General features: G+C 41.9%; 1 protein-coding gene across 3 annotated transcripts in view; it reads left to right on the plus strand.

The window, feature by feature from the left end:
* Positions 1-18,815, plus strand: part of LOC140717090 (uncharacterized) — a 51,182-nt gene extending 32,367 nt beyond the window's left edge. For 2 of the 3 annotated variants that reach the window (XM_073030301.1, XM_073030281.1), the window contains exons 5-10: positions 4,296-4,376; positions 6,140-6,262; positions 6,350-6,433; positions 9,681-9,788; positions 12,410-12,447; positions 18,042-18,815. In XM_073030301.1, the coding sequence (XP_072886402.1) occupies positions 4,296-4,376; positions 6,140-6,262; positions 6,350-6,433; positions 9,681-9,788; positions 12,410-12,447; positions 18,042-18,059 (452 nt within the window). In that variant the 3' untranslated portion in view covers positions 18,060-18,815. Of the gene's footprint in view, positions 1-4,295; positions 4,377-6,139; positions 6,263-6,349; positions 6,434-9,680; positions 9,789-12,271; positions 12,354-12,409; positions 12,448-18,041 lie in introns of those variants that run through there. The other variant, XM_073030291.1, reaches the window with a different exon arrangement.
* The last annotated feature ends 4,336 nt before the right edge of the window (positions 18,816-23,151 follow it).

Genomic DNA, 23,151 nt, shown 5'->3' on the forward strand with positions numbered 1-23,151 from the left:
TGTACTTGCTCCCAAGCACCTTAAACCTGTGCTCTCTTGTGGCACATAGTGGATCATTTTCAATGGCAGATATGCATATGGATACAGCATGGTGTTAGTAGACTTTCTGGAGTGCAGGTCATCAATACTATAGATGAGATGTTATGTGTTTCATAGCCTTTTTTGTACCCAGTACAATCATCTCCTTCTCGATCTCATGTGAAGTGGATCAAACTGATTGGAGAATAGCCTCTGTAATGTCAGGGATCTCGCATTCAGACTGAGATGTGTCATTATCTTCTGGCTTTAACTTTTTTCACTTTTAAGAACATATCATTCTGTTCCCGGCATGCCATACCATACAGTTGCAACACTGACATCTGTATACTCAACCTTGTAGAAAGTTGGACAGGAGACAAAAAAGCCGGACAACTTCAATCCAACTAATTAATGCCGCATCAACCCAATTGGAATCAACAGCAAAGTGACTGAATCTGTCATTAAAAGTGCTATTAAATACCTTTTCACCAATAACTTATTCACTGATGCTCAGACAAGGGCGGTTAGGGACGGGCAATAAATTGTCAGCTGTACTGAAATACAATAAGACAAATACATTCAAAATATTTTACCTCAGAAACAGGAGAAAATCTGCAGATGCTGGAAATCTAAGCAACACACACAAAATGCTGGAGGAACTCTGCAGGCCAGGCAGCATCTATGCAAAAGAGTACAGTCGCTGATTGGGCTGAGTCTCTTCATCAGGACTGGAGGAGAAAAGATGTGAAGTCAGAGTAAGAAGGTGGGGTGTGTGGAAGAAAGAACACGAGTGATAAGTGAAACCAGGAGTGGGAGGAGTGGGAGGAGCGGTGAAGCAAAGAGTTAGGACTGGTGAAAGAGAAAGGGCTGGAGAAAGGTGAATCTGATAGAAGAGGACAGAAGGCCATGGAAGAAAGGGAAGGGAGAGGAGCATCAGGGGGAGGTGATGGGCAGGTAAGGAGATGCATGAGAGAGGGAATGGGAATGATAAGGTAGGGGGGCATTACCGGAAGTTTGAGAAATCGATGTTCATGCCAGTAGGTTGGAGGCTACTCGGATGGAACATTAAGGTGTTGCTCCTCCAACCTGAGTGCGGCCTCATCACAGCAGTGGAGAAGACCGTGGACTGACATGTCAGAATGGGAAGTAGAACTAAAATGATTAGCCACTGGGAGATCCCACTTTTTCTGGCAGATGGAGCATGGGTGCTCAGTGAAATGGGCTCCCAATCTACGTAGGGTGTCACTGATTTACAGGAGGCCACACTGGGAGAACTGGATACAGTAGATGACCCCAGCAGTCTCACAGATGAAGTGTCACCTCACCTGAAAGGACTGTTGGGGGCTCTGAATGGTAGTGAGGGAGGAGGTATAGGGGCAGGTATAGCACTTGTTCAGTTTGCAAGGTAAGTGCCAGCAGGGAGATCAGTGGGGAGGGGCAAATGCTCACAGGAATCTGGAATATACTTCCCACCCTGTTAATTGTAGAAATGCCATCCCCTTTGTCTCAATTCCTCCATCCTCACTGCATCTGCTCTCAGGATGAGGCTTTCAATTCAATTCAAGTTTAATTGTTGTTTAACTGTATATGAATACGAGTGAATATAGCCAAATGAGGTAGTGTTACTCGGGGGCCAAGGTGCAAAGACACATTAACAACAGTCACACACAGTAAGCACAGACAAAATATCAATCACGTAATCTTCTTCGGTTGTCCTCCTAAATCCGAGGATGACGTCCACTCTTTTTAACAGTGAGATCTTTGATTATACAGTCCTACCCTGGACCCACAAGCTCTATTGCAGGTGGGACGTGTATATGTGGTAGTGATGGCAATCATGGCTGCATTTCTCCTGGCTCTCTTCTGCTGTTTTCTGGTTGTTCTTTCCATCTCCAGAATACAAACCCCGTCCCTACACAGCTGTCGCCAAGTGTTACGCTCAGCAGCAACATCCTCCAGGTCCTTGGGTCTGATCTCGCACTTTTTAAAGCATTCTTCATCTGATCCTTATAGCACTTCTTCGGCCCTCTAGCTGAGCGTCGGCCATGATGTAGCTGGCTGTAGAACACTCTGCGGGGTAGCCGACATGGGGGCATCCTTATCACTTGCCCCAGCCACTGCAGCTGACGCTGGGTGATCATGGCCTCAATACTTCTGCAGTTGGTCTTTACAAGTATTTCAGTGTGAGGCACCTGCTCACACCAGGTAATTCCCAGGATGCGCTGGAGGCAGATTATGTGGAAGCGCTCCAGGGGCTTGATGTGATGGCTGTAGGTTACCCAAGGTTCACAGCTATAAAGGAGGGTGGTGACACACACCGCTTAATATACAGCGACCTTTGTGGGGTGACGAAGGACACTGTTCTGAAAGACTCTACACTGAAGTCTCCCAAAGGCAGCTGATGCCTTTTTAATGCGGCCCTGGATGTTGTTGTCAATGCCACTATCCTCAGAGAGAATGCTCCCCAGATATTTGATAGATTGCACTACTGACAGCTTTAATCACATAATAGGTGTCCTAACACCCATCACCTCTCCTCCCACCCCGCCCCATGACACAATTCCCAGTTCTTGCACATACATCAACAAGCCATATGGAGTATCAGTAAAAATACAACAATGCAGAATATGCATGTGTATATATACAGTTCATTCCAGAATTACGGAGATGTCCTCCTCCTTCAAAGAAAGGGGCTTCCTTTCTTCCACCATCTATGCTGCTCTTACCCGCATCTCTTCCATTTCGCGCACCTCTGCCCTCACTCCATCTCCTGCCACCCCTCCAGGGATAGGGTTTTCATCTCCTTACCTACCACCCCACCAGTTTCTGTGTCCAGCACATAACTCTCCATAACTTCTGCCATTTCCAGTGGGATCCCACTACCAAGCACATCTTTCCCTTCCACGTACTTTCTGCTTTCCACAGGGATTTCCTTGTCCATTTGGTTTTCCCCGCTGATCTCCCTCCTGGCACTTATCCTTGCAATTGGAACAAGTGCTACACCTGCCCCTACACCTCCTCCCTCACTACCATTCAGAGCACCAAGCAGTCCTTCCAGGTGAGGTAACACCTCACCTGTGATCTGTTGTGGGTCATTTACTGTGTGCAGTGTTCCCAGCATAGCTTCCTGTATATTGGTGAGACATGACATAGATTGGGATTTCGCTCCATCCGCTAGAGAAAGCGGGGTCTCCCAGAGTCCACCCATTATAACTGTACAGCCCATGTCCGTCCATGGCCTCCTCTACTGTCATGATGAGGTTACACTCAGGTTGGAGGAGCAGCAACCTGATGCCTCCAACCTGATGGCATGAACATCAATTTCTCAAACTCCTGGTAATGCCTCCCCACCACCCTTCAGCATTCCCCATTCCCATTTTCCCCTATTTCCCTCTCTTACATTATCTCCTTACCTGTCCATCACCTCCCCTTGGCGTTCCTCTCCCTTCCCTTCCCTTCTCTTCCATGTTCTTCTGTCCTCTCCTATCAGATTTCCCCTTCTCCAGCCCTTTATCTCTTTCACCAGTCAACTTCCCAGAGCTTTACTTCACCTCCCTCCCTCTCCTGGTTTCATCTAACACCTATAACAGAAATTCTGTAAATGCTGGAAGTTCAAGCAACACAGAAAATGGTGGAGGAACTCAGCAGGCCAGGCAGCATCTATGGAAAAGAGTGAAAATTCAACCAGTCCTGATGAAGGGTCTCGGCTCAAAACGTTAACTGTTTACTTGTGTCATATGTCTTTGGAGATGCAGTAGCGCTTGGGGATGGACTGCTAATATTTATGAATGAGTTTTTATACAGAACGGTGATGTCTGATTTGTAAATAGTAGGAGTTGTATTTGAGAAGGGCGCACTGTTAGGATTATGAACCAATAGAACTCTGATATGGTGTTGTGATTGGGAGTTGGATATTTTCAGCATGTGTTTAGAGAAATTTTATACAAGACAGTAGAAGATGTTTGGTGAGGTTGGTTCAACAACAAAAAGGAAAGGAAGGAATGTGCAGAGAAACTAATGGTTTTAATCAATGAATAATCCAGGTACACTTAGTATTTTATTGAAAGTGAAGCATAAGAGACAAAAATGTTGAATTTGGGAGAGTATTTCATAACAATCTATGAGCCATCAGTGTCACTGTCAATCTTACCCACCCAGGTCCCTTCAATATTACCTGAGATGATGGTTGTGTGCATTTTATTCATATTTATAAATAGCTATCAAGTAGGTTGAAGTGGAATTAAGCCATTCTAACGTTATTGTTATTTCCTCTGCAGTGTTTCAGAGCCTCATTAATTGCAACATTTTGTCTGTTGTTGCTACCTTCGTTGCCCTCATCTCCTGGATTGCGATTAACGGTGAGCACAAAGATATGTTTGGTCCACATCCTTCTCAAGCTCAGTGACCCTCTCCAAATGTCCTTTGTAAATTGTTATTGTACCCATCTCTACCACTTTCTCTGGCAGCTTATTCCATATGTCCAGTGTCCAGTACTCTCTAAGTGGAAAAACTGGCATCTCACATGCTCTTCGAATCTCAGGAACCTTAAATTTCCTTATCCTGGAAAAGGAATGTGTTCTCATGACTTGATAACCTGTATCAGGTCACTCCTCAGGGGAATCAATTCCAGTTAGTGCAAGTATAACACAATCTTCAGTACATTAAATTGGACCATAAGACCATGAGATACAGTAACAGAAGTAGGACATTCGCCCCATCGAGTTTGCTCCGCTATTCAATCATGGCTGATCCAAATCTTCCAGTCATCCCATCTCCCCTGCCTTTTTCCCATACCCTTTGATGCCCAGGCTAATCAAGAACCTATTCATGACTGATGCAGTGGAAGCTGTGTATTTAAATGAAATATCCAAAATTTGAAAGCTTATTCTGCATTGTTCATTCAAGGAGAAAGAACTATTTAGTAAGGAATAGAATGATTAGTAGGAAAGTGAAAAATGCAATGGAACAATAATTACTGGGTTCATCTCCAAATCCTTGTGGAGAATGTATGTAGTTCATCTGCTCATGTAAGAAGGCTTAGGTTCAGACAAAAATGAGGGTATCTAGATGAGGCTAAAACTACCTTTGTCAAGAAAATCAAAGCAATGTACAGGTCCAGATGTTATTCTTAATGCTTCAACCTACCATTGAAAATTCTTTTGGTTGTCCCACACTGTATTCACATTGATATTTTAGAAGGACATTTCTTTCCAAATCCGCACCTCAAATTGCCAAGGAAAGGACAGTAGGTGTATGAAGTCACAATCACCAATTGGTTCCTTTCCAAGTCATAACGATTCTGATTTGCAAATGTGTCTCTAATTTTCATTGTTGCTGAGTCTTATGTCAGTATGGGAGTATTTCCTGGTGCCTTGCTGTCTGCAAGAAGGTAATGGGAGGCCTCTTGCCCAGGAAGGTTAGAAATGGGCACGAGTCCAAGATCAACACCATTTCTCACCAATCTCACCGATGAAAGCAATGAAGAGGATTGAAACAGCAAGGCGAGTGTGGAATGTGAGTGAGTGTTCGGATGCCAGTCTTTTGCTCGCTGCTGACGGAGGAAGTTGTTTGCATGTGATGGTCTCTCCCACTTGCTCACTGCTACCAAGGGAAAATTCCCTGCACTTGAATGACCTCACTCTCCCTCGATGCTGACAGAGGATGATACCGAAGTTCTGGGTCTGCAGTTTATAGATTGGACTGTATTCCCTGGTTGCTCCTTTATCTGTTACTATTTTGTGCAACGTTGCAGCCTGTAGATAATGAATACTAAGCTGAACTGAATATGGACCATTTTGATTTTGTGTTTTATACTTCTGTGATTTTGATCATTCCTCCTTGTTCCCCTTTGCACGTGAGGGAGGTGCACTTGGGGAGGGGGTGGGGTTGATGTTTTTCTTTGAAAGGGTACCATGGTTTTCTTTGTTTTGTGGCTGTCGTTGGAAAAGATGAATCTCAAAGTTGTATACTGCATATATCCTTTGAAATTTGAATCTTTTGAATCCTTTGAATCTTCACCAGCTGTGCTCCCAAGGTCTACCCAGACCCCCAAAGTATGAATTTGAAACAAATTTATATGTGTTATGAATTACTAACCAGTATTGTTGAATCTTTCCTCCAGGTGCTGCCTTTATATCTGTTGTTGCATTATGCACTGTCTCTGCCCTGTTTTTGGCCATAATTACACCAATTGTTATTCTGAATTTTGGCTGTTCCTTTAATGGGAAATTCCAAAGAACAAAAGGTAAAGAACAGTTCATTATTGTACAAAATTTCTTGGTTTAACAGTAAAACTATACTTGCAACTAATTATATCATTTACATTTGACAGGATCTCAACCTTTCATTGCCTTGAGTGGTTTCATCATAATTCCCATTTCAATCACTGTCCTAAAGGAAGAGATTCAGCAAAACAGTGAGTCTAATGTTGCAAACATTGGCATTTCTGTGTACTCAGCATGTTTTTGAAGTTACAAGTACTGTGTGAAGTGGCCACTCCCATCACCATGGTTAAACCCAGATTAATCTGCAATCTATACATTTTATTTTCTATGGATGTACAAGCCTTACTTCAGTATTGGCTAAACAATCGAGCTGGTTGTTGATAACAGGGAGTGCACACACTCCTGTTTACATCAAAAGTTCTGATGTCGAGCGGATTGAAAACTTCAGGTTCTTAGGAGTGAAACTCACTAATTGCCTGTCTTGGTCTAACCATGTTGATACATAGAACATAGAATATTACAGCACATTACAGGCCCTTTGGCCCACAATGTTGTGCTGACTCTCAAACCCTGTCTCCCATATAAACCCCACCTTAAATTCCTCCATATACCTGTCTAGTAGTCTCTTAAACTTCACTAGTGTATCTGCCTCCACCACTGACTCAGGCAGTGTATTCCTTGCACCAACCACTCTCTGAGTGAAAAACCTTCCTCTAATATCCCTCTTGAACTTCCCTCCCCTTACCTTAAAGCCATGTCCTCTTGTACTGAGCTGTGGTGCCCTGGGGAAGAGGCGTTGGCTGTCCACTCTGTCCATTACTCTTTAATATCTTGTACACCTCTATCATGTCTCCTCTCATCCTCTTTCTCTCCAAAGAGTAAAGCCCTAGCTCCCTTAATCTCTGATCATAATCCATACTCTCTAAACCAGGCAGCATCCTGGTAAATCTCCTCTGTACCCTTGATGCCATGGCCAAGAAGGTGCACCATGCCTCTGCTTCCTTAGGAGGCTAAAGAAATGTGGTATATCCCCAATTTTTATAGATGCACCACAGAAAGCTTCCTTTTAAGATGCATCATAGCCTGGTATGGAAACTGTTTTGCCCAGGGCCATAATAAAGTGCTGGGAGAACTGGAAACAGCTCAGTATATCATGAAAATCTGCCTCCTCTTCATAGACTGTCTACACTTCTTGTTCCCTTGATAAAGCAGCCTCCCTGAACCCTCTCAGTCTTCTTGATAAAGGCCTCCCTGATCTCAGACATTCTCTCTCCTCCCCCACCCCCCCCCCACCCCATTTCCATCAGGCAGAAGATATAAAAGCCTGAAAACCAGAACCAGGAGACCCGAGGGCAGTTGTTATCCCTCTGTTATAATACTACTGAACGGCCCTCTAGTATGATAAGATGGACTTTTGACCTCAGAATCGACCTTGTCATGGTCTTGCACCTTGTCTTCCCACACTGTACTTTCTCTGTCACTATATTCTGCATTCTTTTCTTACTTTCACTTCTTTTCACTGCATTGATACAATCTTTTTTTCAGCGTGTCGCACCAGTCAGCCGGCCATTCTTGTCTGACGCGCAGTGTCAGGATTAACCGGGTGACGTGAACGTTCCTGCCTTGATCCTTTGTATTTATTATGAGGCCGAGTGGCTGGCTCGATACTCAACCCGGCACGGATGGAAAGCGTGCTCGGGGATGGTCTGACTTGGATTCGAAGTTAGGAGCCTTCGCTGTGGAGTCCAATGCTGATGTCATTGCGCCACCAGCTGGCCACTGATACAACGACCAGTATGGATGGCAGACAAAATTATTTTTTCACTGCACCTCGGTAAATTTAAAAATAACAAACCAATTTACCAACTTAATGTGTGGAGCGATTTTTCATCACGCTGATTCTTTCCATTTGTCACAGCTGTCTGCTTAAAAGCTCCTTCAGTGAGGTCAATCCTGATGCCATACTATTGGACATTGAAGACCCCTGCTGGAGTAGATTTTGTCTCCTCGCTCTACTCCATGCCACTTCAAGTGGCGTTCAATGTGGAGAGTTCTAATTAATTTGCTGAGGGAGGGTAGTTGGTGGTAAACAGGAGGCTCCTTTGCGTGCACTTGACTTTGGCTCAGGAATTTATGGAGTTAAGAATCAATAAAGAGGACTCGCATAGTCCCTGGCTTTTGCTTCTATACTACTGTGTGATTTCCTGCTGAGTCTTCGCATGCAAAGATCCAGCCAGGCATGGTGAAAGACTCTTGGGGCATTTGATACGGACCATGATGCCCAGTATATCCATTACTTGACTATTTTTTGACTCGAACTTCTCAATTTGGCACAAACTCCAGGTGGTAGAGTGTACATAATTGTGTTGAATGTGATTGTCCAGCACTTAGGTCTCCCTGTGTACAGGTATGCGTCACTTAACGTCCTCGATACGTTCTGTGAAGTTGGGCGTTATGCAATTTGGACGTTGTGTGAACACAATATTATATACTTTGCAAACCTATATGGAGTACTGTACTGTAGTGTGGCTGGTAGTGTAGTGGCATCAGTGCTGGACTTTGGGGCAAGAGGTCCCGAGTTCGAATCCGAGTTTGGCTCCCTTGCACGCTCTCCACCTGTGCCTGGGTTGAGTGTCGAGCTAGCAACTCGACTTCGTAAAAAAACCCGGAGAGGGATGGTCTCCGCCAGGTTTCAGATGCCCAGGACACGCTGTATGATGAGCAATCACCGAAAAAGATGGGTGCAAAAAGCTTGTCATGATGGCGCCCTGATGACTTCACCAGGAGTTATGGGAGTGCGCGCGCGCGCGCGCGCGCGCACACACACACACACACACACACACACACACACACACACACACACACACACACACACACACACACACACACACACACACACACACACACACACACACACACACACACACACACACACACACACACACACACCCCTGTAATGACTAAATAGCCAAGAACTTACACGTATACTGTACGCTATAATTTTGCTTCTGCTGCCTTTGCATTAGCACTTGCAGACTTATCACTGACTTTCTCATTATGCAACAAAAATCATTGTTTGAAGCGCTTTTTCTTTAAGCATTTTGAACAAGCTCCGAGCCTTAGCAGTGATCATCAACATGCTGAGAGGGATTTTCTTTTGTGTTTGGGAGAGGGAAATATTGCTAATGACATGGATTTCTCTTTTCAATCAATTGCATATTACGTCCATAGTCCTGATTGGACATTGTCCGAATGGATATTAAGCGGTGCATACCTGTACTGTATATCATAACATTTCCTTCTGTGGTATGGTGTCAAGTTTGTTTGCTAATGCTTATTAAAAATTCTTTGGGTTGTTTACCATGGTGAAGGTGCTAAATAAGTGTTGTATTGGGGGACATTCAATTTACACAGTGTTTCATTGTCACACATTTTCAGATCAAAGTTGTCACACCAGCATCTTAACATGGAGCATACCGATTGCATTATTGGTCAGCTGTGTTATTATAATGACTGTATTCCTTGCAACATATCGCTGTAAATACCGTAAGTATCAAATCATTTGCTCACTTTCACTTCCTGAAGTATTCAGAATGGATGACCTAAAATTTGTTCAGATATTCCACCAAGTCCTAAAACTAGATAAAGAGGACCAAATTAAATAAATAACATGAGGATGTTATACTTGTTCATTCATTTATTGAGAAAAGTGATCTGATATTACATGTATTTGTTGGAACAAGTATGTGAACCTTTGCTTTCAATAACTCTTATACATCAATAGCCTCAACCAAATGTTTCTGGTAACCACTGGTCAGTCCTGCACATCGGCTTGGAGGAACTTTAGGTCATTCCTTCTTACAAAACTGCTTCAACTCTGGGATGTTGGTGGGCGTCCTTGCATGAACTGCTTGCTTCAGGTCCTTTCACAGCACTTCTATAGGATTAAGGTCAGGACCTTGACTCAGAAATTCCAAAGCACAATCTTTCTCCTTTTGAAACCATTCTGTTGTTGATTTAATCTTGTCTTCTGGATCATTGTCTTCTATTAAGCTTCAGGTGATGGACTGTGATTCTGACATTCTCCTGTAAAATGTGTTGATACAGTTTTGAATTCATTGTTCCTTCAATGCTTGCAAGATGTCCAGGCACTGAGGTAGCCCCAATCACATGATGCTCCTTCCACCATGCTTCACAGTTGGGATGAGGTTGAGGTTTTGGTGTTGGTTTGCAGTGCCCTTTTCCTTCAAACATAGCAATGTGCATTCCTGCCAAAGAAGTTCAACTTCTGTCTCATCTGTGCTCACAACATTGTCCCAGAAGCATTGTAGAACATCCAGGTGGTCTTTTGGAAACTTTAGAAATGCAGAAATGTTTAGTTTTTGGAGAACAGTGGTTTCCTCCATGGTGTCATTCCTCCATTCTTGTTCAGTGTTTTTCTTGTACTGGACACATGGACAGAGACTTTAGTAAGTTATAGGATTTTCTGCAGGTCTTTTGCTGTTACCCTTGGGTTCTTTTTCACCTCCTTCAGAATTGCACATTATGCTCTTGGTGTGATCTTTGCTGGATTCCCACTCCTAGGGAGAGTAGCAACAGTATGGAATTTCCTCCATTTGTAGACAGTTTCTCTTAGGGTGGACTGAAGAACACTCAGGTCTTTAGAAATGCTTTTGTATCCTTTTCTAGCTTGATACATCTGTACAATTCTACTGATAAGGTCCTCTGAAAGTTGTTTTGATCAAGGCATGGTGCACACAAAACAGATATTTCTTGAGAAGATCAGGCTTTTTCAGTAACCTGACCTTGTATGTCTGTTCTATAGGGCATGGCATCTGTGCAACCCACTCCTCCAATCTCATCTCATTGATTGAAACTCTGGACTCCAAATAGCTTTTGTAGAAAGCATTATCCCAGAGGTTCATAATACATGTAATATTGGATATTTTTTCTCAATAAATAAGCAAACAAATATGATGTTTTTTGTGTTATTTATTTAATTAGGTTCTCTTTGTCTAGTTTTAGTGAAGATCTGATCACATTTAGGTCGTATTTATGCAGAAATTGAGAAATTTCTACAGGGTTCACAAACTTTCTAGCACCACTGTATATCTGTTGAGTCCAGGAGTTTATATCCAAATAAAATTATTTATTTAACAAGATTAAATCTTGCAGTGTTACAGGAAAGGTACTGATATGAATAAGGAATGGCTGACAGGCAGGAGGCAGTGAGTGGGAATAAAGGGGGCATTTTCTGGTCAGCTGTCAGTGACTAGTGGCGTTTCTCAGGCGTCAGTACTGGGACTTAAATTTTTTCAATATTGTCAATGATTTAGATAATGTAATTGATGGCTTTGTGGCAAAGCTTGCAAATGATACAATAATAGGTGGAGGGGTAGGTAGTGCTGTGGAAGCAATGTGATTGCAGCAGGACCTAGACAAATTGGAAGAATCAGCAAAAAAGTGGCTCACTGGAATTCAGAAAAAAATGCAGGGGGATCTCACTGAAACCTACTGAATGTTGAAAGGACTAGACAAGTTGGATGTGGAGAGGATGTTTCTTGTGGTGGGGTTATCCAGAACTAGAAGGCATAGCCTCAAAATTGAGGGGTGACCTTTTAGAACAGAGGGAAGAAGCAAATTTATTTTAGCCAGAGAGTAGACAGTCTGCAGAATGCTCTGCCAAGAGCACAGTGGAGGCCAAGTCTGTGGCTATATTTAAAGCAGAAGTTGATAGTTTCCTTATTGGCCAGGGTGTCAAAGGATATGGTGAAAAGTCAGGTGTATTTGGTTGAGTGGGATCTGGGATCTACCATGATGGAATGGCAGAGTAGACTTGATGGGCTGAATGGCCTAATTCTGCTCCTTGTGTTCTTACAGTCTTGAAGTCACAGACCACTTGAATATAATTTCACGGTACACCCAATGAAATCAGCTCCACAAAATGAGTAAAATGATTTTACGTTGATGATTTAGACCTCTTCTAGTGTCTATTGTTCCTGAGATCCCTGTGGTATGTTCAATTACAGCTAAAGGGAAACCCCATTTACCGGACCAAATATGAGCAATCGAGTCAAATCTGACTTTTCCACAGAAAAATGGTGATGAGGAGTAAGATTCTTTGTTAATTATCTGGAATTTATAAAGATTTATTTCATTTGTTATAGACAGAAATGAAAATGCAAGCATTGAAGTAAGACAGCAGGTATGTTATCATCTAAATGTCTTTAATTGTCCATGACTGTGTTATAAGGCGAGTTTAACATGTGTTTACTAAAATGTGATGTAATACTTGCTTTGGGCTAGTTTAATGTGGCAAATCTGGTTTCAGCCAGAGAGTGGGTTTGAGGGTTTAATATCATTGAGCATGTACCAAAGTTTTCATGATTTAAAGTAATTTCTAAAATCTGTTGTTCCATAGAATTGTTACAATGCAGAAGGAGGCAATTTGGTCCATTAGATTTATGGAAGATTTATTACAGAAATCCCATCAGTTTCATTCCACTGCTTTCTGTGGCCTAACCGCCCCCCCCCCCCCCCCCAATGACTTGCAAATAATATTTTCTCATTTGTCTGAGTAATTCACTTCTGAAAGCTTTGATTGATATAGTTTTAACCACAGTGAGTTCCAGATTATCGTCATGACCATCAGGAGAGGTAAGGGGAGTAAGCACTTAGAGCAGGGTTCAGAAGCCGAATCAGGTTTATTATCATCGGCATGTGTTGTGAAATCTGTTAACTTAGCAGCAGCAGTTCAATGCAATACGTAATATAGAAGAAAAAATATAATAATAAATAAGTCAATTACAGTGTGTGTGTGTATGTGTATATATATATATAGAATTGATTAAAAAATAGTGAAAAAAAGAAATAACATGTATATTAATGAAGTGAGGTAATGTTCACGGGTACAATATCCATTTAGGAATCAGATGGCAGAGGGAAAGAAGCTGTTCCTGAATCACTGAGTGTGTGCCTTCAGGCTTGTGAACCTCCTACCTGATGATAACAGTGAGAAAAGGGCACGCCCTGGGTGCTGGAGGTCTTTAATAATAGGCACTGCCTTTCTGAGACACCACTCCTTGAAGATGTCCTGGGTAATTTGTAGGCTAGTACCCAAGACGGAGCCGACTAAATTTACAACCCTCTGCAGCTTCTTTCGGTCCTGTGCAGTAGCCCCTGAATACCAGACAGTGATGCAACCTGTCAGAATGCTCTCCGCGGTACATCTATAGAAATTTTTGAGTATATTTGTTGACATACCAATTCTCTTCGACCTCCAAATGAAGTATAGTTGCTGTATTGCCTTCTTTATAACTGTATCGATATGTTAGGACCAGGTTTGGTCCTCAGAGATCTTTACACCTAGGAACTTGAAACTGCTCACTCTCTCCATTTCTGATCCCCCTATGAGGATTGGTATGTGTTCCTTTGTCTTACCCTTCCTGAAGTCCACTCCCTGTGACCATTCCCGTCAGCAACAAGTATGCCCCTTTGGATACTGGCGAGTGGAGGGTGGATGACCTATCAGGGTGCTGCAGCAGCAGCCAGGCCTGTGGCAGTGTGTCTGGCTCTGATGCTCTGCCAGGAAGAATGCAGTCATGTCATCAGAGACTCAAGAGTTACAGGGATGGCCAGGAGATTCTGTGGCCATGAAAGGCACACCAGAATGGTGTGTTGCCTCCCAGGTGCTAGAGTGCAGGATGTTTGAAAGCAGCTGCAGAGGGTTTTCAAGAGAGAGAGTGAGCAGCCAGACATTGTGGTGTATAAATGGCACCAATGACATGGGTAGAAAGGGGAAAGAGGTCCTGTGCAGTGAGTGTAGGGAGTTGGGGAAGAAGCTGATGATCAGGACCTCCAAGATCGTAATATCTGGAGTACTTCTGGCATGTGCTTGTTAGGGCAGTAATAGGATGATTGTGCTGATGAATGAGAAGCTGAGGATGTGGTGCATGGGGCAGGATTTCAGACTTCTGGATCATTAGGATCTTTTCTGGGGAAGGTAGGACCTGTACGAAAGAGGCAGGTTGCACATGAACTCAAGCGGGACCAAAATCGTTTGGGGAGGTTTGCTAAGGCTGCTAGTGAGTGTTTAAACTAATTTGGCAGCGGGTGGGAACTGAAGTGATTGGGCTGAGGACGGGCAGTCGAAACATTGTGTAGTGAGTCTGTGAGGCAGAGCAGGCAGATAATAGGGCAAAATTGCAATCAATTGGATGAGATGAAATGCAATGTGGTGGCAAAATTGTGATGAATGCAAGACTGAAGGGGTTATATTTGAATACATGCCATATACAGAATAAGGTAGATAATTTTGTAATGCAGTTAGAGACTGACAGGCATGACATTGTAGGTACATTGTAGACATTGTAGGTCGTGGCTGAAAGAACATCATAGTTGCAAGCCTAACATCCCTATTGTGTTGAAAGAAGAGGCAGGTAGGCAGAGGGTGGCTCTGTTGGTTAAAAAAGATGAAATCAAATCCTGACAAAGTGGTGACACAAAACTGGAAGATGTTGAATCCTTGTGGGTGGAGTTAAGAAATTGCAAGGGTAAAAAGAAACTGATGAAAGTCAGATACAGGGCTCTGAACAGTAGCCAGGAGGTAGGAGAGAAATTACAATAGAAGACGGTAAGTACATGTCAAAAGAGCAATATTACAATAGTCATGGGAATTCTAATGTGCGGATAGATTGGGAGAATGAGGTTGATGCTGGATCCCAAGAGGGAGAATTTGTGGAATGCCTATGAGATGGCTTTTTAGAACAGCTTGTGATTAAACCCACTGGGGGAATATTGTTGTATATTGGATGTTGTGTAATGAACCACATTTCATTAGGGAGCTTAATATAAAGAAGCCCTTGGGAGTCAGTGATCTTAATATGTTAGAATTCATCTTGCAGTTAGAGAGGGAGAAGCTAAAGTCAGTTGTCTACACGGACTTTAGTAAGGCCTTTGACAAGGTCCCACATGGGAGGTTAGTTCAGAAAGTTCAGACACTAGGTATCCGTGGAGATGTTGTAAACTGGATTTGAAATTGGCTGTGTGGGAGAAGACAGGGTGGTAGTGGATGATTGTTTCTCAGACTGGAGGCCTTGACTAGTGGTGTGCCTCAGGGATTGTGCTGGGACCATTGTTGTATCAATAATCTAGATGATAATCTGGTAAAATGGATGAGCAAGTTTGCTGATGACACTGAGATTGGAGGCATTGTGGATAGCAAGGAAGGCTTCCAGAGCTTGCAGAGGGATCTGGACCAACTGGAAAAATGCGCCAGAAAATGGCAGATGGAATTTAATGCAGAGAAGTGTGAGGTGTTGCATTTTGGAAGGACAAATCAAGGTAGGACATACACAATAAATGGTAGGACACTGAGGGGTGCAGAGGAACAAAGGGATCTGGGAGTTCAGATACATAATTCCCTGAAAGTGGCGTCACAGGTAGACAGGGTTGTAAAGAAGGCTTTTGGCAGCCTGGCATTCATAAATCAAAGTATTGAGTATAGGAGTTGGGATGTTATGGTGAGGTTGTGTAAGACATTGGTGAGGCCAAATTTGGAGTATTGTGTGCAGTTCTGGTCACCTAACTATAGGAAGGATATCAGTAAGATTGAAAGAGTGCAGAGAAGATTTACTAGGATGTTGCCGGGTCTTGAGGAGTTGAGTTACAGGGAAAGATTGAACAGATTAGGACTTTATTCCTTGGAGCATAAAAGAATGAGGGGGATTTGATAGAGGTTTACAAAATTATGAGGGGTATAGACAGAGTACATGCGAATAGGCTCTTTCCACTTAGATTAGGAGAGATAAATATGAGAGTACATTGCTTTGGGGTGAAAGGGAAAAGGTTCAGGGGGAACATTAGGGGGAACTTCTTCACATAGAGAGTGGTAGGAGTGTGGAACAAGCTGCCATCTGATGTGGTAAATGTGGACTCACTCAAGTTTTAAGAATAATTTGGATAGATACATGGAGGTCTGGAGGGTTATGGACTGGGTGAAGGTCAATGGGTCTAGTGCAATAAATTTTCAGCAGAAACTAGAAGGGCCAAATGACCTGTTTTCTGTGCTGTAGTGTTCTATGGTTCTATGTAACAACATTACAGTGGAGGAAACGGAATTAAAAGGAATGATAGAAGAACTAGCCAAAATTGATTGGAATCAGACACTAGCAGGGATTATGGCAGAAGAGCAATTGCCTGAGTTTCTGAGTACTTATTGGAACGTGCAGGATAGATACGTCCCCAAGATGAAGAGGTATTCTAAAGGGAAGGTGAGGCAATTGTGGCTGACGGAAGTCAAAGACAGCGTAAAAGCAAAACTAAGCATATAGGATAGCAAAAATTAGTATGAAGTAAGAAGTTTGGGATGTTTTAAAAACTCAACAGAAGGCAATTAAAATGCCTTACAAAAAGACCAAAACGTCGGCAGAGTATTCATTTCTATGGATGGTGTCTGACTTGCTGAGTTCATTTAGCATTTTGTGTGCATTGCTCTGTATATCCATCATCTGTAGAATTTCTTGGGTTTCTGGCTTGTTTACTTAGAGAACAGATGAAATAAGAAGGTAAGGTAGACAATTATATAAAAGAGGATATCAAAAGATCAGATATATAAAGAGTAAAAGAGATGCGAGAGTGGACGTTGGACTGCTGGAAAATGATGCTAGAGAGTTAGTGATGGGGGACAAAGAAATGGCAGATAAACTTAATAAGTATTTTGCATCAATCTTCACTGTGGAAGACACTAGCAGTATGCCAGAAATTCATGAGGAAGACATGAGTGTCATTGCTATTATGGAAGTGCGTGGGAAGATGAATGATCTTGAAGGTTGATAAGTTTCTGGACCAGATGGACTACACCCGGGGTTTTGAAGGAGGTAGCTGAAGAGATTGTGGTGGTATTACTAATGATCTTTCAAGATTCTGGAATAGTTTCTGAGGGATAGAAAATTGCAAATGACATTCCATTCTTTAAGAGGGGAGGGAGGCAGGCAGAGCTGTTGAAGTCCACTGTTAAAGATGTGATTTTGAAGTACCTGAAGTCATAGTCCACCAAATAGCCAAAATCAATATAATATCTCTGCCTTTGCAGCTAATGCTATTAGTTATGAAACTTGGATTTCATACCCATTGTGAATTGCTACCAAAACATGCTCTGACATTTTCACATACAGTACTGTGCAAAATACTGTATAGCTAGTGTGCTGAAGACCTTTAGACAGCACTGCAGGAATTTTATGTGGTGCACTGTATTCCTGCTGCAGCAAAAAAAAAATTCATGATTTGTGTGAGTGATGATAAACCCGATTCTGATATGGGTCTCTATTGCAGGCTGAAAGTGGGAAGGGGTAAAAGAGAGGGGAGTCATAGTTGGGAAAAGGGGAACTGAGAGAGGAAGAAGTGGGAAGCACCAAGAGCCATTCTGTAATGCTCAATAAACCAATTGTTTGTAATCAAATTACCTGGCCTAGTGTCTCTGGGCTGGGAATGTCTGCACCCACATCAACCCCTGCTCATGTTTCCTGCCCTTAAGTCTATTTCTAACCCAGCCAATCATGAACCTTTAATTTCATGTGCCAGAATTTTGCTAACTAATGCATTATTTGTGAAATGCATGTAGATGATATATGTTTTCCCTTCTTTATTAGAATATTCCCCACAATGCATCTGGTATAAGGATCGTTGTAAACTTCCACTGTCTATTTTGCCCATTTCTCTGTTCAGTACTATTTTCTACTGCTGGCAATTGGAGAAAATGTTTGATTCCTGCATATAACCAATATGCTTTGTTCTTTTTAGGATAATGAAGACTTGTAAGATTTCAGTATTATTGACATGGAGCTGGGTGTTAACAGCCGATTCGCTTCAGGCTCTTTAAAATGGATATACCGGGTATCAATTTTGGAACTGAGTACCAGTGGAAAAACTTTGTCCATCAATAGGGCAAATACATGTCTTCATTCCTATGGAATGGCATTGTTATTTGAAACATATTGTTACAGCCCTTTGTATGATTTCAGTATTTTTTTTACTTTCAAAGCACTGTTAGGATACATTACTTGGTGTCTGATATAAGAAGCACCCTCACCAAACTAAGAGTTTCTGACCAGAGAATCAACCTTGAAATGGTGTGGCAGTTTTTTCACATTGTGTTCGAGTTTGATGTGAACAGAACATCAATGGAGCAGTAATTGTAGGACTTGCACTTGACTACTGCCATTTGGTGGACCTGAGGACTGAAGGCAATACAGAGTCTACAGATGCCGGAATCTGGAGCAAAAGAAGTAAACTGTTTGACAAACTCAGAGCAACAAGCAGAATCTGTGGAGGCAATGCGGCAGCCGAAATTTCAGATTAAGATCCTGCATCAGGGCTGAGAGTGTTGACTGAGAAATAGTTGCTGTTTCAGAAGGCTTGTGCATGATAGTTGATAACAAATAATGGATGGAAAAGGTAACAAGGGAAGGGGGAGAAAACAGATGTATTCGTGGGGTGTAAATGACCTGAAATTAGAAAATTCCATACTTATACCAAATAAATTACCCAAGGGGAGTAGGAAATGTTTTTATTGGATTACAGTACTGATTGGTGTTTTCTTGAGTCTCTTTGTTTTTTTTTGTGTACAGTATAGTTTTAGTTTTCATTACTTATTTGTATGACCACTTGTAATATTTCAGATTGTGTTGCAGCATAAAGGAAGAGCATGAGTTTAAGTTCTTAATGTTTTGCTTTTACTTGCTGGTTACATGAATTTTCAAGATGGCACCAGTGACCAATGAGACCACCAGGGATGTCCTGCATACATTTCATTAAATTACTACTACTTCTCCGTCTTTTGAATTTGTTTCTAATACTAAACTGTGTGCCTGTAACTTACATTTTGACAATTTGTTTTTGGGACAATTGAGTGATCTGGTGCCCTTGCTGTCTCCAAGAGAATTTGGTTTGTTTGAGAATGGAGTGTGAGGCAAAATGGTGGAATGTGAACCCAAGATTGGCTGCGTTACTCAACAATCTCACCAGTTTATGCATCAGGTAAAATTGAAATCGACAAGGATGAAAGCAGAAGGCAAGCAGGTGTTAAGTGCAGTCTGCCTGCATCGACCAGTCTCCCTCTCCCTCTCAGACATTGCCGCAGGAGTCTTGGGGCTTGGGCACGGCTTGATTGGTGCAGTTTGTGGATTGCTCTTTTTTTTGAATAGGGTCTGTGGTTGATGTTACATGTGTTTCTCTTTTTATTGCTCTTTAGCCCAATTTTGATTGGAGCTCTTTGTCACAGACGGGCTCTGCATCTGCAGTCAGTGAATGAGATAGTGCTAAATTGAACTGAACTAAACTGTTTCAAGCACTCTGTGGTTTGATGTTGAACATTCTGTGTGTTAGTTTGCTCAGTTTTTTGGTTCCCTTTGTGTGAATTGTTCTTTTTTATAATGGTGTGCTGGGTGTTTGATGTTTTCTTTGAATGGGATCCATAGTGTTTCTTTGTTTTTTGGCTTTCTTTGGGAAGGATGCATACATAATTTGATAATAAATATGTATATTTTGAATACTTTGAATTTTTTTGAATCTTCCTGATTTTACTTGCTGTCATTTAATGACACTTTCTGACCACACACACTCTGATGATCCAGTTGGATAAGACTGCTGAAGAAATCAGAACAAAATATACTGCCAATCCCGACTCTAATGTAATATTCACCAGGACACTCGAATGTAATATGTCAGGTGGATGATATTACAAGAGCATTGGGCAAGATCCAGTGAATGCATGAGGGAAAGAAGAAAACGAAATAGACATTCGTAGTCTTATCACAACTAGGAGAGAATGTGTTAGTAACAACGTCAGCATGACAAAGACTGTGAGATCTAAAGAATAGATGTGTGTTAACTGAACAAATGAGAAAGGAAAAGGAGATCTGTGACAAATTATATTCTAGTCCTCTTGAATGCTAACATCACATTTGCCTTCATCACCACAGAATCAATTTGCAAATTAACCTTCAGGAAATCCTGCAGAAGCAAGTCCCTTTGCATCTCAGTTGTTTTTATTTGTGTGTAGTTTCTCTTTATTTAGAAAATGGTCAACTTTCATCCCTTCTACCAAAGTGCATGACCATACACTTCCTGACACTATTCCATCTGCCAGTTCTTTGCCCGTTCTACTAATTGGTCTAGGTCCTTCTTTAGCCTCTATATTTCATCACTTCTACCTGCCCTTCCACCTATCTTTGTAGAGTCTGCTACAAAGCCATCAATTCCACATAATGGAAAAAGAATCGGACCCAACACAGACCCCTGTTGTACACCACTAGTCACTGGCAGCCAACCCACAAGAAGCTCCCTTTATTCCCACTCTGCCTCCTGCCAGTTGGCCACTGCTCTATCCATACTAGAATCTTTCCTGTAATAGCAGCCTCATGTGTGGCACCTTGTCATATGCTTTCTGAAAATCCAAATACAAAACATTCATTGATTCTCCTTTGTCTTTCCTGCTTGTTATTTCTTCAAAGGATTTTAACAGATTTGTCACCTACTGACTACGGCCAATTTTATCATGTGCCTCCAAGTTCCCTGAAACCACATCCTTAGTAATTGACTCCAAAATCTTCCTAACCACTGAGATCAGAGTAACTGGCCTATACTTTCTTTTAGCCTCTCTCTCTCTTGAAGAGTGGAATGACATTTACAATTTTCTACTCTTCCAAAAACTAGTGATTCTTGAACGATTACAAACAACAGATACAAAATGCTGGTGGAACACAGCCGGCCAGGCAGCATCTATAGGGAGAAGCACTGTCATCGTTTTGGGCCGAGACCCTTTGTCAGGACGAAGGGTCCTGATGAAGGGTCTCGTCCTGAAGCGTCGACTGTGCTTCTTCCTATAGATGCTGCCTGGCCTACTGTGTTCCACCAGCATTTTGTGCGAGTTGTTTGAATTTCCAACATCTGCAGATTTCCTCATGTTTGCTCTTTAGATTCATGAACGATTGCTACTAATGCCGTCATGATCTCTTTAGCCACCTCTTTCAGAACCCTGGTGTCCACACCATCTGGTCCAGATGACTTATCTACCTTCAGACCTTCTCAAGGATTTCCCAAGAACCTTCTCCCTAGAAATGGTAATTTCTCACAACTCATGACTCCTGACACCTGGAACTTCCGGCAAAATGCTAATGTCTTCCATAGTGAAGACTGATGCAAAATACTTATTATTTTCATCTGCCATTTCCTTGTTCCCCATCACTACCTCTCCAGCATCGTTTTCCAGTGGTATAATATACACTCTCACCTGCCTCTACACTTTATGTATTTGTAGAAACTTTTGATAGTCCTTTTTAATATTATTGGCCATCTTACTTTTGTATTTCATCTTTACCTTGATGACTTTTTTAGTTGTCTTCGCTTGGTATTTGAAAGCTTCCCAATCCTCTAACTTTTGCTCTATTATATACCCTTCCTTTGGCTTTAATATTGGCTTTTATTTCTCTTATTAGCCATGGTTGTGTTACCTTGCCTATCGAATGCTTCTTCCTCTTTGGAATGAATATATCCTGTGCCTTCCGAATTGGTTTCAGATATTCCAGCCATTGCTGCTCGACTGTCATCCCTGCTAGTGTTCTTTTCCAATCGTTTCTGGCCAATTTTTCTCTCATGCCTCTGTAATGCCCTTTACTCCACTGGAATACTGATACATCTGACTTTAGCTTCTCCTTCTCAAATTTCTGGAGGAAATTCAATTATAAAATTATCACTCTCAGCATTTCGAAAATGTCCTGAATTGACCGAGATTTGGAGAGGGGGTGTTGAGCATAAAGTCTCTCTCTATGCTGATGACTTACTACTCTTTCTCTCATATCCGTCTACATCCTTACCTCTGATGTTTTCACTTCTTGACCAGTTTAGCCAGATCTCTGGCTATAAACTCAACTTACTTAAGAGTGAACTTTTCCCAATTAATAAAGAAGCACAAGAACTAATATTTCGTGATCTCCCTTTTAAAGTAGTCCATAATCAATTTACTTATCTTGGAATTACAGTCACAAGGAAGTTTAAAGATCTCTTTCGTGAAAACTTTGTCAATCTTTCATATGCCACAAAACAGAATCTGGTACAATGGTCACCTCTATCTATGTCCTTGGTAGGTCGTATCAATGTTGTCAAAATGTATGTTCTCCCCAAATTTTTATACTTATTTCAATCTATCCCAATTTTTATTCCTAAATCCTTTTTTGATTCCTTAGACTATTATTTTGTCATATCTGTGGCAGAATAAGCGCTCTAGAATTAATAAAAATCCACCTCCAAAAATCTAAAAAAGAGGGTGGCATGGCTTTACCTAACTTTCGCTTATATTACTGGGCAGCTAATATACGTTGTGCTGCCTTCTGGTCTTTCTTCCACGGTCAACCTGAGTGCCCTAACTGGGTGGCAATGGAGTTGAGCTCCACTAAAGAATTATCTATATCTGCACTTCTTGGCTCTGCACTCCCTAGCAGTCTGCCCAGATCAATAGCTAATCCTCTGGTTAGACACACTTTGCGTATATGGGCTCAGTTCAGGAAATGCTATGGTTTCCAGGGGTTTTCCGTTTCTAGCCCTGTCGCACACAATCACCTTTTTTTACCTACCACGTTCGATTCAGCATTCCATGTTTGGTACAGGAAGGGCATTAGACATTTTGAAGATCTCTTCATTGATAACCGCTTCGCCTCTTTTCAACAGCTCTCTGTTAAGTTCAACCTGCCTAACGCTCACTTTTTCAGATATCTCCAAATCTGACACTTTACTGCTCCTTTAATTCCTAACTTTCCTGAAATGCCTGCGAAAAATGCTATGGACCTATTTCTCTCCATTAATCCACTAGGTAAAGGTTTAATTTCAATTATCCAAGATAAACTAGCAGCCTTAC

The sequence above is a fragment of the Hemitrygon akajei genome, chromosome 2 (assembly GCF_048418815.1).
Source record: "Hemitrygon akajei chromosome 2, sHemAka1.3, whole genome shotgun sequence".
Taxonomy (NCBI): domain Eukaryota; kingdom Metazoa; phylum Chordata; class Chondrichthyes; order Myliobatiformes; family Dasyatidae; genus Hemitrygon; species Hemitrygon akajei.